The sequence below is a fragment of the Pan troglodytes genome, chromosome 5, assembly GCF_028858775.2.
Source record: "Pan troglodytes isolate AG18354 chromosome 5, NHGRI_mPanTro3-v2.0_pri, whole genome shotgun sequence".
In the NCBI taxonomy this organism is placed as follows: domain Eukaryota; kingdom Metazoa; phylum Chordata; class Mammalia; order Primates; family Hominidae; genus Pan; species Pan troglodytes.
In genome coordinates this window covers 95,335,466-95,348,675 of record NC_072403.2, presented here as the reverse complement: position 1 = coordinate 95,348,675, position 13,210 = coordinate 95,335,466, and the positions used below count along the sequence as shown (strand labels likewise).

At 38.4% G+C, this 13,210-nt stretch overlaps 1 protein-coding gene across 2 annotated transcripts in view; it reads left to right on the top strand.

Annotated features, from left to right (window-relative positions):
- The window catches only part of ME1 (malic enzyme 1), a 214,394-nt gene that overhangs the window by 104,772 nt on the left and 96,412 nt on the right, over positions 1–13,210 (top strand). For both annotated transcript variants that reach the window (XM_518610.8, XM_063813239.1), the window contains exon 6: positions 6,271–6,374. In XM_518610.8, coding sequence (XP_518610.3) covers positions 6,271–6,374 — 104 coding nt within the window. The remainder of the gene's footprint in view (positions 1–6,270; positions 6,375–13,210) is intronic.

Genomic DNA, 13,210 nt, shown 5'->3' with positions numbered 1-13,210 from the left:
CCAGGGAGATAGGAGTTTAATCTATAAGCCCCTGACTGGGGCTGCTGCTTTTCTTTCAGAGATGCCCTGCCCAGAGAGGAGGAATCTAGAGAGGCAGTTTGGCTACAGTGGCTTTGTGGTGCTGTGGTGGGCTTCACCCAGTCCAAACTTCCCAGTGGCTTTATTTACACTGTGAGGGGAAAACTGCCTACTCGAGCCTCAGTAATGATGGACATCCCTCCCCACACCAAGCTCGAGTGTCCCAGGTCTGACTGCTGTGCTGGCAGCAAGAATTTCAAGCCAGTGGATCTTAGCTTGCTGGGCTCCATAGGGTTGGAATCTGCTGAGCAAGACCACTTGGCTCCTTGGCTTCAGCCCCCTTTTCAGGGGTGTGAATGGTTCTGTCTCGCTGGCATTCTAGGTGCCACTGGGGTATGGAAAAAAACTCCTGCAGCTAGCTCGGTGTCTGCCCAAATGACCACCCAGTTTTGTGCTTGAAACCCAGGGCTGTTGTGGTGTAAGCACCCAAGGGAATCTCCTGGTCTGTGGGTTGTGAAGACCATGTGGAAAAGTGTTGTATCTGAGCCAGAGTGCATAGTCGCTCAGGGCAGGGTCCCTCACAGCTTCCCTTGGCTAGGGGAGGGAGTTCCCTAACCCCCTGCGCTTCCTGGGTGCAGTGACGCCCCACCCTGCTTCTCCTTGCCCTCTGTGGGCTGTACCCACTGTCTAACCCATCCCAATGAGATGAACAGGGTACCTCAATTGGAAATGCAGAAATCACCCACCTTCTGCATTGGTCTTGCTGGGAGCTGCAGACCAGAGCTGTTCCTATTTGGTCGTCTTACCTGGGAATCGGTAATTTTTTAACTTTCTGATTTACTTCAAAATCTCTATCTTGTTCATAAATCTTTGTAATCGACTACATTGTAGTCAGACTTCTTTATGGTATATACTTTAATTATTAACATGGGAAAGGAGGGAGAAAAGAGAAGGGGAAACGTAACTTTTTTTCTCAATTGTGTAATTTTTCTAATTCACATTTTAGAAGTCTAAATATATTCTAGACATGGAGAAAGTATTTTAATTCTGGCAGCCATTAGTAGCACATTGGCACTTCAACTTCAGCTGCTCAGAAGCCTGCCAGTAATTGTTTAAAGTTTTTATGCCTTAAGGAACAGCTGCACTTTACAGCGGCACTTGGTTTCAGATTTTACATTTCATCTGAAATATATTTATATGATATAACTTGTTAACTTTCAGCTAGCTGGAAATCCTTAACTCTTCTTATGCAATACATTATAAGTAAGGTATATTGGCCAAACCAAGACAATTTCACAACGACAGAGGGTGCCATTACTAATTACAACAGGACAACAAGTGTGAAGAACTGGGCTATAATTTCTATTGCCTGTAAGTAAACTCCTCTTCAGATTATTCTTAACATCTGAAGGTTTAACCTTCTTAACATCACCCTCTCAGTGGCTTAAAACAATTACTGTTTTATTAATGTTTATGATTCTGTTGGCTGGCAGTTTGGACTGGAATGGCTAGGAAGGCTAGGATGCCTGGCACAGCTGGACCTTTCTCCACATCAGTTCTCATTCTTCAGAAATTGGTCACATTCCACATACAAAATATGCTTATCACCATCCTAGGATTTCAAAAGTTTCATCCCACTAATAGCAACAGGTCCAAAGTTCAAGATATTGTCATCTAAATCTGGTCTAGATGCAAATGAGGTTCCTTGGGTTTTGCTCCTTGGTGGAACTCATTTCTGTGTTCCCACATATCAAACATACAACGGTGAGGCAGGGACAGAATAACCACCATCAACATTCTCATTCATAGCTGGAGGAGTAGGAATCATATGGCTCTAAATGGTACATAGCAATTCTGAAATCTAACTGGGCACATGTTGCCAGGCCACCTACATGGGGAAGAGAAGGGAATATTCTTTGAATAGGGCCCATTCAGTTTCCTCAGGGTGGTTCTGTAGTTCATTGTTCTTTTTTGGGCTTTTGGTTTTGCCTTCTGGGTTCTTGGCTCTGTCCTCTGAGATATCCTTCCTCTTTCATAAGAAATGATCTGTATTAGCAGCTGAATAACTTTCTCAGTCTGCTTCCTGACTACAGAAAATTGGGGACCCAGAGAATTATTTTCATTTGAAGTGTCTCTGTCTTAATAATCCAAGATAGTGCCATACCCTTAAAAACTCTTTAGGCCTTCTCTGTATCAGATTATACTCTACTCAATTTGACAGAGGCTCCATTCACAATTCTTTCAAAATAGGCCTCCTTCCTATGTTGGCTGGCATGTCAGAGTGCTGTGGGACCAGTTCCTTTTTCTTTTTTTTTCTATTTTTTTATTTTTTATTTTTATTTTTATTTTATTTTATTTTTTTATTATTATACTTTAAGTTTTAGGGTACATGTGCACATTGTGCAGGTTAGTTACATACATATACATGTGCCATGCTGGTGCGCTGCACCCACTAACTCGTCATCTAGCATTAGGTATATCTCCCAATGCTATCCCTCCCCCCTCCCCCGACCCCACAACAGTCCCCAGAGTGTGATGTTCCCCTTCCTGTGTCCATGTGTTCTCATTGTTCGGTTCCCACCTATGAGTGAGAACATGCGGTATTTGGTTTTTTGTTCTTGCAATAGTTTACTGGGAATGATGATTTCCAATTTCATCCATGTCCCTACAAAGGACATGAACTCATCATTTTTTATGGCTGCATAGTATTCCATGGTGTATATGTGCCACATTTTCTTAATCCAGTCTATCATTGTTGGACATCTGGGTTGGTTCCAAGTCTTTGCTATTGTGAATAATGCCGCAATAAACATACGTGTGCATGTGTCTTTATAGCAGCATGATTTATAGTCATTTGGGTATATACCCAGTAATGGGATTGCTGGGTCAAATGGTATTTCTAGTTCTAGATCCCTGAGGAATCGCCACACTGACTTCCACAATGGTTGAACTAGTTTACAGTCCCACCAACAGTGTAAAAGTGTTCCTATTTCTCCACATCCTCTCCAGCACCTGTTGTTTCCTGACTTTTGAATGATTGCCATTCTAACTGGTGTGAGATGGTATCTCATTGTGGTTTTGATTTGCATTTCTCTGATGGCCAGTGATGATGAGCATTTTTTCATGTGTTTTTTGGCTGCATAAATGTCTTCTTTTGAGAAGTGTCTGTTCATGTCCTTCACCCACTTTTTGATGGGGTTGTTTGTTTTTTTCTTGTAAATTTGTTTGAGTTCATTGTAGATTCTGGATATTAGCCCTTTGTCAGATGAGTAGGTTGCAAAAATTTTCTCCCAGTTTGTAGGTTGCCTGTTCACTCTGATGGTAGTTTCTTTTGCTGTGCAGAAGCTCTTTAGTTTAATTAGATCCCATTTGTCAATTTTGTCTTTTGTTGCCATTGCTTTTGGTGTTTTAGACATGAAGTCCTTGCCCATGCCTATGTCCTGAATGGTAATGCCTAGGTTTTCTTCTAGGGTTTTTATGGTTTTAGGTCTAATGTTTAAATCTTTAATCCATCTTGAATTGATTTTTGTATAAGGTGTAAGGAAGGGATCCAGTTTCAGCTTTCTACATATGGCTAGCCAGTTTTCCCAGCACCGTTTATTAAATAGGGAATCCTTTCCCCATTTCTTGTTTTTCTCAGGTTTGTCAAAGATCAGATAGTTGTAGATATGTGGCGTTATTTCTGAGGGCTCTGTTCTGTTCCGTTGATCTATATCTCTGTTTTGGTACCAGTACCATGCTTTTTTGGGTACTGTAGCCTCGTAGTATAGTTTGAAGTCAGGTAGTGTGATGCCTCCAGCTTTGTTCTTTTGGCTTAGGATTGACTTGGCGGTGCAGGCTCTTTTTTGGTTCCATATGAACTTTAAAGTAGTTTTTTCCAATTGTGTGAAGAAAGGCATTGGTAGCTTGATGGGGATGGCACTGAATCTGTAAATTACCTTGGGCAGTATGGCCATTTTCACGATATTGATTCTTCCTACCCATGAACAAGGGCAATTAGGCAGGAGAAGGAAATAAAGGGTATTCAATTAGGAAAAGAGGAAGTCAAATTGTCCCTGTTTGCAGACGACATGATTGTATATCTAGAAAACCCCATTGTCTCAGCCCAAAATCTCCTTAAGCTGATAAGCAACTTCAGCAAAGTCTCAGGATACAAAATCAATGTGCAAAAATCACAAACATTCCTATACACCAACAACAGACAAACAGAGAGCCAAATCATGAGTGAACTCCCATTCACAGTTGCTTCAAAGAGAATAAAATACCTAGGAATCCAACTTACAAGGGATGTGAAGGACCTCTTCAAGGAGAACTACAAACCACTGCTCAAGGAAATAAAAGAGGATACAAACAAATGGAAGACCAGTTCCTTTTGTCTAGTCAAGGTGATCTAGTAGTCTTCACTTTAAATCATTCAGAGATTTCTTAAAAAGTTATTAAAACCATACACTTAATTTGATGTTTGAAGACCTTATTTTGCTCTGCACATCTTTTACCAGCAAGTCCTGTGTCCTCTATATTCCTTCAATTTTGCTCACAAACTGAACATTTTCTTTTCTAGCTCTTCTCTGTTTTAGACTTTATTATATAGCCACAAGAAGCCAAGTCAGCATTCTGCCAGGAAATCTCATTAGCCAGATTCACAAATTCATTATTTCAATTTTCTCTATTCTAGGTTACTGAAGGTGTCACTTTGGTCTTTTTTTTTTTTTTTTTTTTTTTTGCAGGTTATTCCCAATTTAAGTCTTTTTGAGTTTCTTTCAGCAATATTTTGTAGTTTCCAGTGTGCAGGTCTTACACATATTTTCTTAAATATGTCCCTATGAATTTTGCATTTTGGGCTGGTATTATAAATGGAGTTGTATATTTTATTTCATTTTTAACTGTCCATTGCAAGTGTATAGAGATACAATTGATTTGTGTATATTTACTTTATAAACTGTGATTGTGTTAAATTCATGTATTTTTTTCTACTGGGATTTTTTTTGGTAGATTTCTTAGTATTTTCTATGTACACAATTATATGTGTACAAATAAAAAAGTTTTGCTTCTTTTTTTTAAATCTATATTTCTTTCTTTTTCTTGCCTTATTGTAATAGCTAGGGTCTCCAGTATAGTGTAGAGTAGAAGTGATGAAGGTAAGTATTCTTGTCTTGTTCCCTATGGTAAGTGAACAGCACTTAGTCTTTCACTGCTAAATATGCTATCAGCTGTGGGATTTTCATAGATGTCCTTTATTGCATTAAGGAAGTTCCTTTCTGCTTCTAGTTTACTGAGAGCTTTTGTTATGAATGGGTATGTTATATTTAAATTATATCTCAATTTCAAAACTGATTTAATAAAAGTGATATTACATATTATATATACCAAAATTTACACAGGGCAACATTCTCAGATATATCAGTTTAAGAAACAACTTAAACTGTGTAAAGTTAAGAAATTTAAGAAAACACTAGTAAAGGCTAAAAAATTTATTTTAAAGTCTGTTAACTATCGTAGTAAAGGTAAAGTAAAACCATTGTTTGATCATTTTGCTTTCGGAAGTGGAAAATTAAGAAAGGAATTGCTATCTTTCCATTCCTTAAGCTAATATTTCAAAACTAAATGTTATTTCTCTGTGTGATTACCTTTGTCTGTAAAATATGAATTGCACTTTTCTAATTAACACAAATGAAATATTTTATGTTTTTCTTTTCCTCAGAATAATCTAGAATGTTTTTAACATTTAGGAATTATTTTTCTTTCTTATTTATTTATTTATTTATTTTTATTGCAACAGAGTCTCCTGTTGCCCAGGCTGGAGTGCAGTGGTGCGATCTTGGTTTACTGCAACCTCCACCTCCCAGGTTCAAGTGATTCTTCTGCTTCAGGCTCCCAAATAGCTGGGAATACAGATGCACACCACCACACCCAGCTAATTTTTGTTCTTTTGTAGAGACAGGGTTTCACTGTTGTTACCCAGGATGGTCTTGATCTCCTGACCTCGTGATCCGCCTGCCTCAGCCTCCCAAAGTGTTGAGATTACAGGCGTGAGCCACTGCTCCTGACCAGAAATTATTTTTCTTATTTGGTGTATAAATACTACAGGTATATTCTATGTAACATTAAGTAATTACCCTGTAGGTTAATTCTGAATCAGTATGGTAAGATTTTATTTCTATTTTTATCCCTTTTATACAGATGAAGAAACTGAGGCTCAATAAATGATTTGGTTATAGTTATTTCTATTTTTATGGTTACTTTTTTTAATAGGAGTTACTTAAAGATCCACTCTACATTGGACTACGGCAGAGAAGAGTAAGAGGTTCTGAATATGATGATTTTTTGGACGAATTCATGGAGGCAGTTTCTTCCAAGTATGTATCTTTATTTAACCTATATTTTAGTCAGTAACAATAACATAACAGACTATTAAAAAATCCAAGATTTATGCAATATGGTTTAATAATTAGAAGTAATTTGAATGAAAAATGCATATATCCTATCTATTTCCTCATAACTGTTAATGGACAAATGATAATATCATGTGTCTATCCAGAAAAGATTATTTCTGTTGCTGTCCCTGAATATACTTTTTTTTTTACAAGAACCTTTAGAACCTGTGGCTGTTGAAATGCATGATTATGGTAAAGGAGGCAGTGACCAGTGACTAAATTACCTGCAAACCTTTTTACATTTATTGACAATCTGTACTTTCTGGTTGATGATAAAATCTGATCTTCAGTCATCTTTGTGGCTGGTATTTGACTCTCTTATGGTCAACCACCAGCCACAAAGGAAAAGCAGAAAAAGAGGTGGGGATTGAGCATGAGTTGGTACAGTCCACAGGGGTCCAGAATGGAGCAAGGACAGGGCATTCCATCATGATCCATGCATCTCTGATTAAATCTATAATATTTGATTAAAATGCAGTGCTATGTAGGTTGAGAGTCTCTTATCCAAATCACCTGAGACCATTAGTGTTTATGCAGATTTTGAAATATTTGCATATATATATAATGAGATGGTACCCATATCTACACAAGAAATTTATTTATGTTTCATATAAATCATATACACATAGCCTAAAGGCAATTTTATGCAAAAGTTTAAATAATTTTGTGTGTAAAACAAAGTTTATGTACATCGAACCATCAGAGGCAAAGATGTCACTGTCTCAGCTACCCATGTGGACAATGTATGGTTGTTTGGCATCACCATTATCCCTGATTCTGAATTTTATATGCTAGCAATAAGCAATCATTTTTTGCACTTATCATGCATAAATCCTTAACAGTATAAAACATAATATACCATTAATGCAATGAAAAAAATAATGTGTTCAGGGTAACTGGTGGCATCATATCAGCGCTCAAAATGTTTCAGATTTTGGAGCATTTTGGATTTTGGATTTTTGGATTAGAGATGCTCAACCTGTATCTTTTTAAGTTAGCATTTGATTGTGGGCCAGATGCTATTGTAAATTTTTCCATTTTTTTTCAGAAAAGAGACTCCCACCATAATTTAGTAATATATTCTAAGAGAATTTTATCACACTGACAGTCATCCCTTGGTTACTGTGTAGCCACAGAAACCACATACTATTTAAAAACACATATGTTGCCTTGGTTTTTCTTAGAAATAAAGTCATCACTAGAATTAACTCTAACTAGAGATGCACTTCTGGTTTCTTTTTATTATAATGTTTATTTTTAAGAAGTTTTATCCAACAGCAGAAAGTGCTTTCATCAGCTTGCACAACATTTAGAATGCATTGAACCTCTCATTACTCAAGGTTTTAATGCTGGGTACATTTGCCAATTAGTATGGACTACATTTTAGAACCACATGCTTGATTTATTTATTGTAATTATTTGACCTATTTCATTAAACTATACTTATTTATAGAAATAGTTGAGAAACTCTGCAGTTTGTTTGAGATCACATAATACAGTTAATTTCTAATAGTTTTTCATACTTAAAGTGCCTTATCTTGTGAAACGCTCATGTAAGGTTTTGAAATTATCCAACTTCCTCAGTAGCAACATTAATCAAGAGATTGTATAGATAATACTATAAGGCTGTATAAGAGGAAAGGAAATGCAGTCTGGAATAAAGTCTATCTAAATAAGACAACTTTGACAAACAGACGCTGCTAACAAGTTAGGTGCACTTAAATGCTGATGAAATAAGGGGAGAAGGAGTTTTTATTATTGGGAATCAATGAAAAGTTTTGGGAAAAAATGAGATATGAGCAAATTTTGAATATTTTATATCAATCCAGAATGAAGAAAACTGTTTTTTTTTTTTAATGTGGAATTGAGGAGTTACCTAAGTTCTTTGTAAGGAAACAGGGATTGACAAGTGTAAACAATAATTTTAAATGTAGATAGCACCTATGAATCAGGGGTTGTACTTCCAGAGAAAAATGCCAAAGACTAAAAAAATACTTTCTGTCATAACATTGTTTCAGGAAAATGATCTAGATGTGAAACCTAACACTACCCAATTAAATTGGGAAGTTGTAGTGAAGATAAACCCAAGATTATTTTAAAAAGAAACATAACTTAAATTCAAAGTGGGAAATGATTGTTACAGGTTACCTAGACATCAGACTCTGAGATAGAGTTTATTAAGGAGTACCCTTGGGCCAGGCACTGTGGCTCACGCCTGTAATCCCAGCACTTTGGAAGGTTGAGGCAAGCAGATCACTTGAGGCCAGGATTTGGAGACCAGCCTGGCCAGCATGGCGAAACCCTGTCTTTACTAAAAAATACAAAAACATTAGCCAGGCATGGTGGCGTATGCCTGTAATCCCAGCTACTCAGAGGCTGAGACGAGAATTGCCTGAACCTGGGAGGCGGAGGTTGCAGTTAGCCAAGATCACACCACCCCGCACTCCAGCCTGGGCAACAGAGCAAGACTCTTTCTTAAAAAAATTAAAAAAAAAGGAGTACCCATTGGGATAAACCTCTTTGGAGGAGAGGACATAGTACAGAGGTTATACTGCAACATGGACCCACCAATAGCCATGGATAACTTAGTTGGGATTACCCCTGCGTGCTGTTTAGATACTTACATGGACACTAATTTCTGCCCATCGACCTCCCCCTCTTTCTCCTTCAATGCCCATCAACCTCCCCCTCTTTCTCCATCAATGCTATGTTGGTTTTTTTTTTTTTTTTTGCCTTCTTGGCAGGTTTAGGGTAGAGCAGCTTCAAATTCTTCCTCTCGGTCTTCTCCACAATGAGAGCTCTTTACTCACAGGCTGAGGATTTGATATGGGTCTTGTGGCACTTACCAAGTCTGTCTTTTCTGATTACACATCTAGGGTCTGAGGAATCACCACCAGGTGGGTCTGTGGTCACAGTGGACCTATTATGAGCCAGAACTTGGCTGGGGCTCCATTTATTACTGGCTCCTGTATGCCTCTACTCTAACAGGGAGAGGGGAACAGTGTTTTGATGCTTCAAGTCTCCAGGTATCCGTGTCAACTGTGTGCTCATTAGTTCTCAGACATTTGAATAGTCCTTCTCCAGTGCATAGTTACTTGGGTAAAGGGCTGTAGTTCCCTGTGGATAAAGATTAGGGGGATTATTACCCTGTATTCTTGTCATGGTGTTATAAGGTTCTTTCTTCTGGGAACTAGGCCTCTTCTTCAGTTTATGGGTTCTGGGTCTAAAAATTAACTCAGGTTCGGAAGCTGAGCAAGAGATTGTGACTTCATTGGGGCAGCTACACTCAACTTTGTGGTCATTCATCTTTGGTTTCTTTTGATAGTAAATATTGAGTAGTAGCTTTGTTAGCTCTCCGTTTTGCCTCTAGGGATGCAAGATTCCATTAATTATCTCAAAAACATTTTGTGGGTTAGCCACACACACCCCACTTTTGCCACTCTTATGATAATTGTGTCCATCTGGCTTCTGATGGTTAAGCATTCTCACCTGGTCTTAGCATCCTTATTGCTATCAGTCAGGCTGGTTATATATCATCCTTTTCTTCTGTCACTCCTGACCTTCAGGGGAGAACCACCACTGAAATTTTTAGTAATGTTGATGTCTTCTCATTGGCATATTCCTTATGGCTTTGGGAAATGGTGTGTTTTCTGGGCCTTCCTGTTGAATATGTTCATCTTATGGATTTTCTGGCTTTTACATGTGTCTATATACCAGACTGCCCAGTTCTCTGAGCCTCGCAATCCCCTCTTCTGCCATTTGCCACAGCATTCCTGGCATTTCAGTCATATTAGTATCAGCCATTAATTTGTCCATGTTTCTAGGAACCATCCTAGCAATGAGTTTGTACCATCTTCTGGGATTCTTGCCACATGTTAAATCCTGTATCTCAGGAGAGTGCCTGCAAATCAGTAAGCTCTCCCTTTTCCTAGGTTCCAGCCCTTTTAATCAAACACCCTCAGAATTTAATTCTACATGTATTCTCCTGGCTAATACAAATACTGGTCTTGTGGCTCCTTTGGGGTAAAGTCTCTTTCTTCCTTTATCAACTCTAGTATGTCCCAGATAGGTTATATTGTGATAAAACTTTAGTTATTGGCCCAGGGATCTGGAGGGGAGGCAGAGGTAGATGGTAGTTAAGGGGCACATGTTAATTTATGGGGGTGAAATCTCTACCCTTATCATCCCAAGAAAGAAGGGGAAGGCCACTTTGTGAGATGCGAAAGCTCTGGGGGAATCTGGGGATTCAGGATTTTGACAGACATCAAACCAGACATCCCATTCCATGTGGCAAATTCCCATTCTTTTGTAACTAGGATTCTGACTTAGCAGATCTGCTTTCCTTGAGTTTGGGAGCTTGAATATTCTGATGATTAAGCCCTGTTTCTGGACATAAGCTTTCTCTACCCAGCAGCTACAGAAGCTGAGAACATCTTTGTATCTACAAAGGAGGGCCTCTGGCTTTCTTGTTGGCAATTACTTTCTCTGAGCTTTTTGTGTTTTTTTCCCCATTGTCCTTATAGTTACTCTACTTCTCTCATATTTCTCAAACATCTGAAATATCATTCTAGCTAAGATGTTCCCTTCCCAACATCTCAACTCACCTCTGGTGAGTTTTAATAGTTGGACTGCTACCTTGGACCGGGCGTGTGCTCCATCTTCTACCAGTGGTGGGGTCCTCATTACCACTGCAGCAGTGAGTTAACCAGTGCCAAAGCCCCATCTTATTACCAGCTTTCTCAGACTATTCCAAGATTAGGTTACCTGGGAGGCACATTCGGAAATGAAGTTTAGTGTTTAAGAGGTTTGTAAGAAGTGCCCTTGAGATTAAACTCTGTGGAAGAAATAACAAAGGAAGCAGGAATGGGCAGAGGGAGAAGTTGAGCTGCCTGCAGGCACAATGACAGCTTTCCCTGATCCCGTGGGGAACTCTGAAGCTACAGTGGCTTTTCAGAGTTGTTACCAGTTGGGCTGAGATGGTCAAGGCTTTATATTCCTGCATCAATTAGTCACTGGATGTGGGTCACTCTGGGAAAGAGCATAGGTGGTGGTCTGTGGTGAAACGACTCTTTGCAGCTGAGGCAACCCCCAGGACAACAGTGGGGGATCCAAGGGGCATATCATGATATTCAGCATAATTACTCAATTCAGAAAGTATTGATTAATTAGCTTGGATATTAATTAGCATCTCTAGTGGAGTAGCACAAATCCATTTCCTAGTACTGGCCTGTTCAACAAATTTATCAATTGGGCCTAGTAATTCTACATCTGAGTATATAGGTTAAGAAAATACTTTAAAATAAGAATATAGGTAAAGGAAAAATTTGAAGCCCAACATACAGAATTTCTTCTCTTTGCTTCCAGGATAGCACACTCCCCTTGCTTTCCTCCTACCTCACTGATTGTTCCTTCGTAGTTTTCCTCAGCTTATTCCTTTTCATCTTCCCCACTCCCTGCCAGCTGTATACATTAGAATGCTTCGGGACTTGAAGCTTGAAACTTTTCTTTTTGCTATTAATCTCCACTTCCTTGGTAATCTCATCAAGTCATACATCTTTATATTTGTGACTCCCAAATCTTTATCTCTAACCTGTACCTCTTCTCTGAACTTCAGAATCACGTGGTAAAACTCCACTTGACATTTATACTCAGATCTGTAATAGACATAGCATATGTAACATGTCCAGACTTGGACTCCCAATCTCCCACTGACTCCCAGCCCTGCTCCTGTTGCAGCCTTTCCCATCTCAGTAAATGACAACCCCATTCTTCCTCTTCCTGTGACTAAAAATGTTGGAATTACCACTTTGTACCCAGGCCACCTACAAAACTTAGTAGCTTTAACTACAGAATGTATCCAGAATCTAACCTTTTCTCATTGTCAGTATCATTACTTCTCTTAACTGAACCTCTTTTACCTGGATTATTGTAACAATTTTTTAACTGTTAATGAAATTCTGCTTCCTCCTTTATTGCCCTTTAGCCTGAAAATTCTGTTTCACTGCTTCCTCCTTTATTGCCCTTTAGTCTGTCCTCAACACAAAAGCTGTGATGGTTCTGAGGTAATTTCTCTGCTCAAAACCCCAGGAAAGCTTATCATTTTATTCAGAATAAAAACAAATTCTTGCAATAGTGCAAAAGGCCCTGAGACTTCTGGCTTCCTGTTACCTTTCTCACATTATCTCCTCCTAGTTTCCCCCCTTGCCCACTTTGTTGTGGCCTGTTTGCTATTTTTCTAATTCAAACTAGGTCAAAGCTTGTCTTTCTGTCTACTTGACATCCTCACCATACCTGCCTCTGCCCAGTTTTCCACATGACTAGCTCTCTCACCTCCTTTAACATTTCCTCAAATATCCTTTTCTCAATAAGGCCTTCTTTGACCAACCTATGTAAAATTTTACCCTCAGCCCACTTTCCTCTTTTCATACATTTATAAATATCTGACATATTTGATATTTAATTATTTATGTTCTGTCTCTATTCATATACTGTTAAGTTCTATGAAAGCAGGGAGTTTTCTTTTTCCTCCACTGCCATATCCCTAGTTTCTAAAAAGTTATCTAGTATGTGATAAGTACTCAATAAATATTTGTTAAATGAATGGTAGAATTTGATTTGTTTTGTTTATATAGCTTAAAATGAAAAGTATGAATGGAAGAACTTATTAGAATTTCTTTTCATGTGATTTAATTTCAGGAAATATTAAAGCTCTTAAATATGTGTGTTTGTTTTTGTAGTTGTACTTCTTATAGTATCCT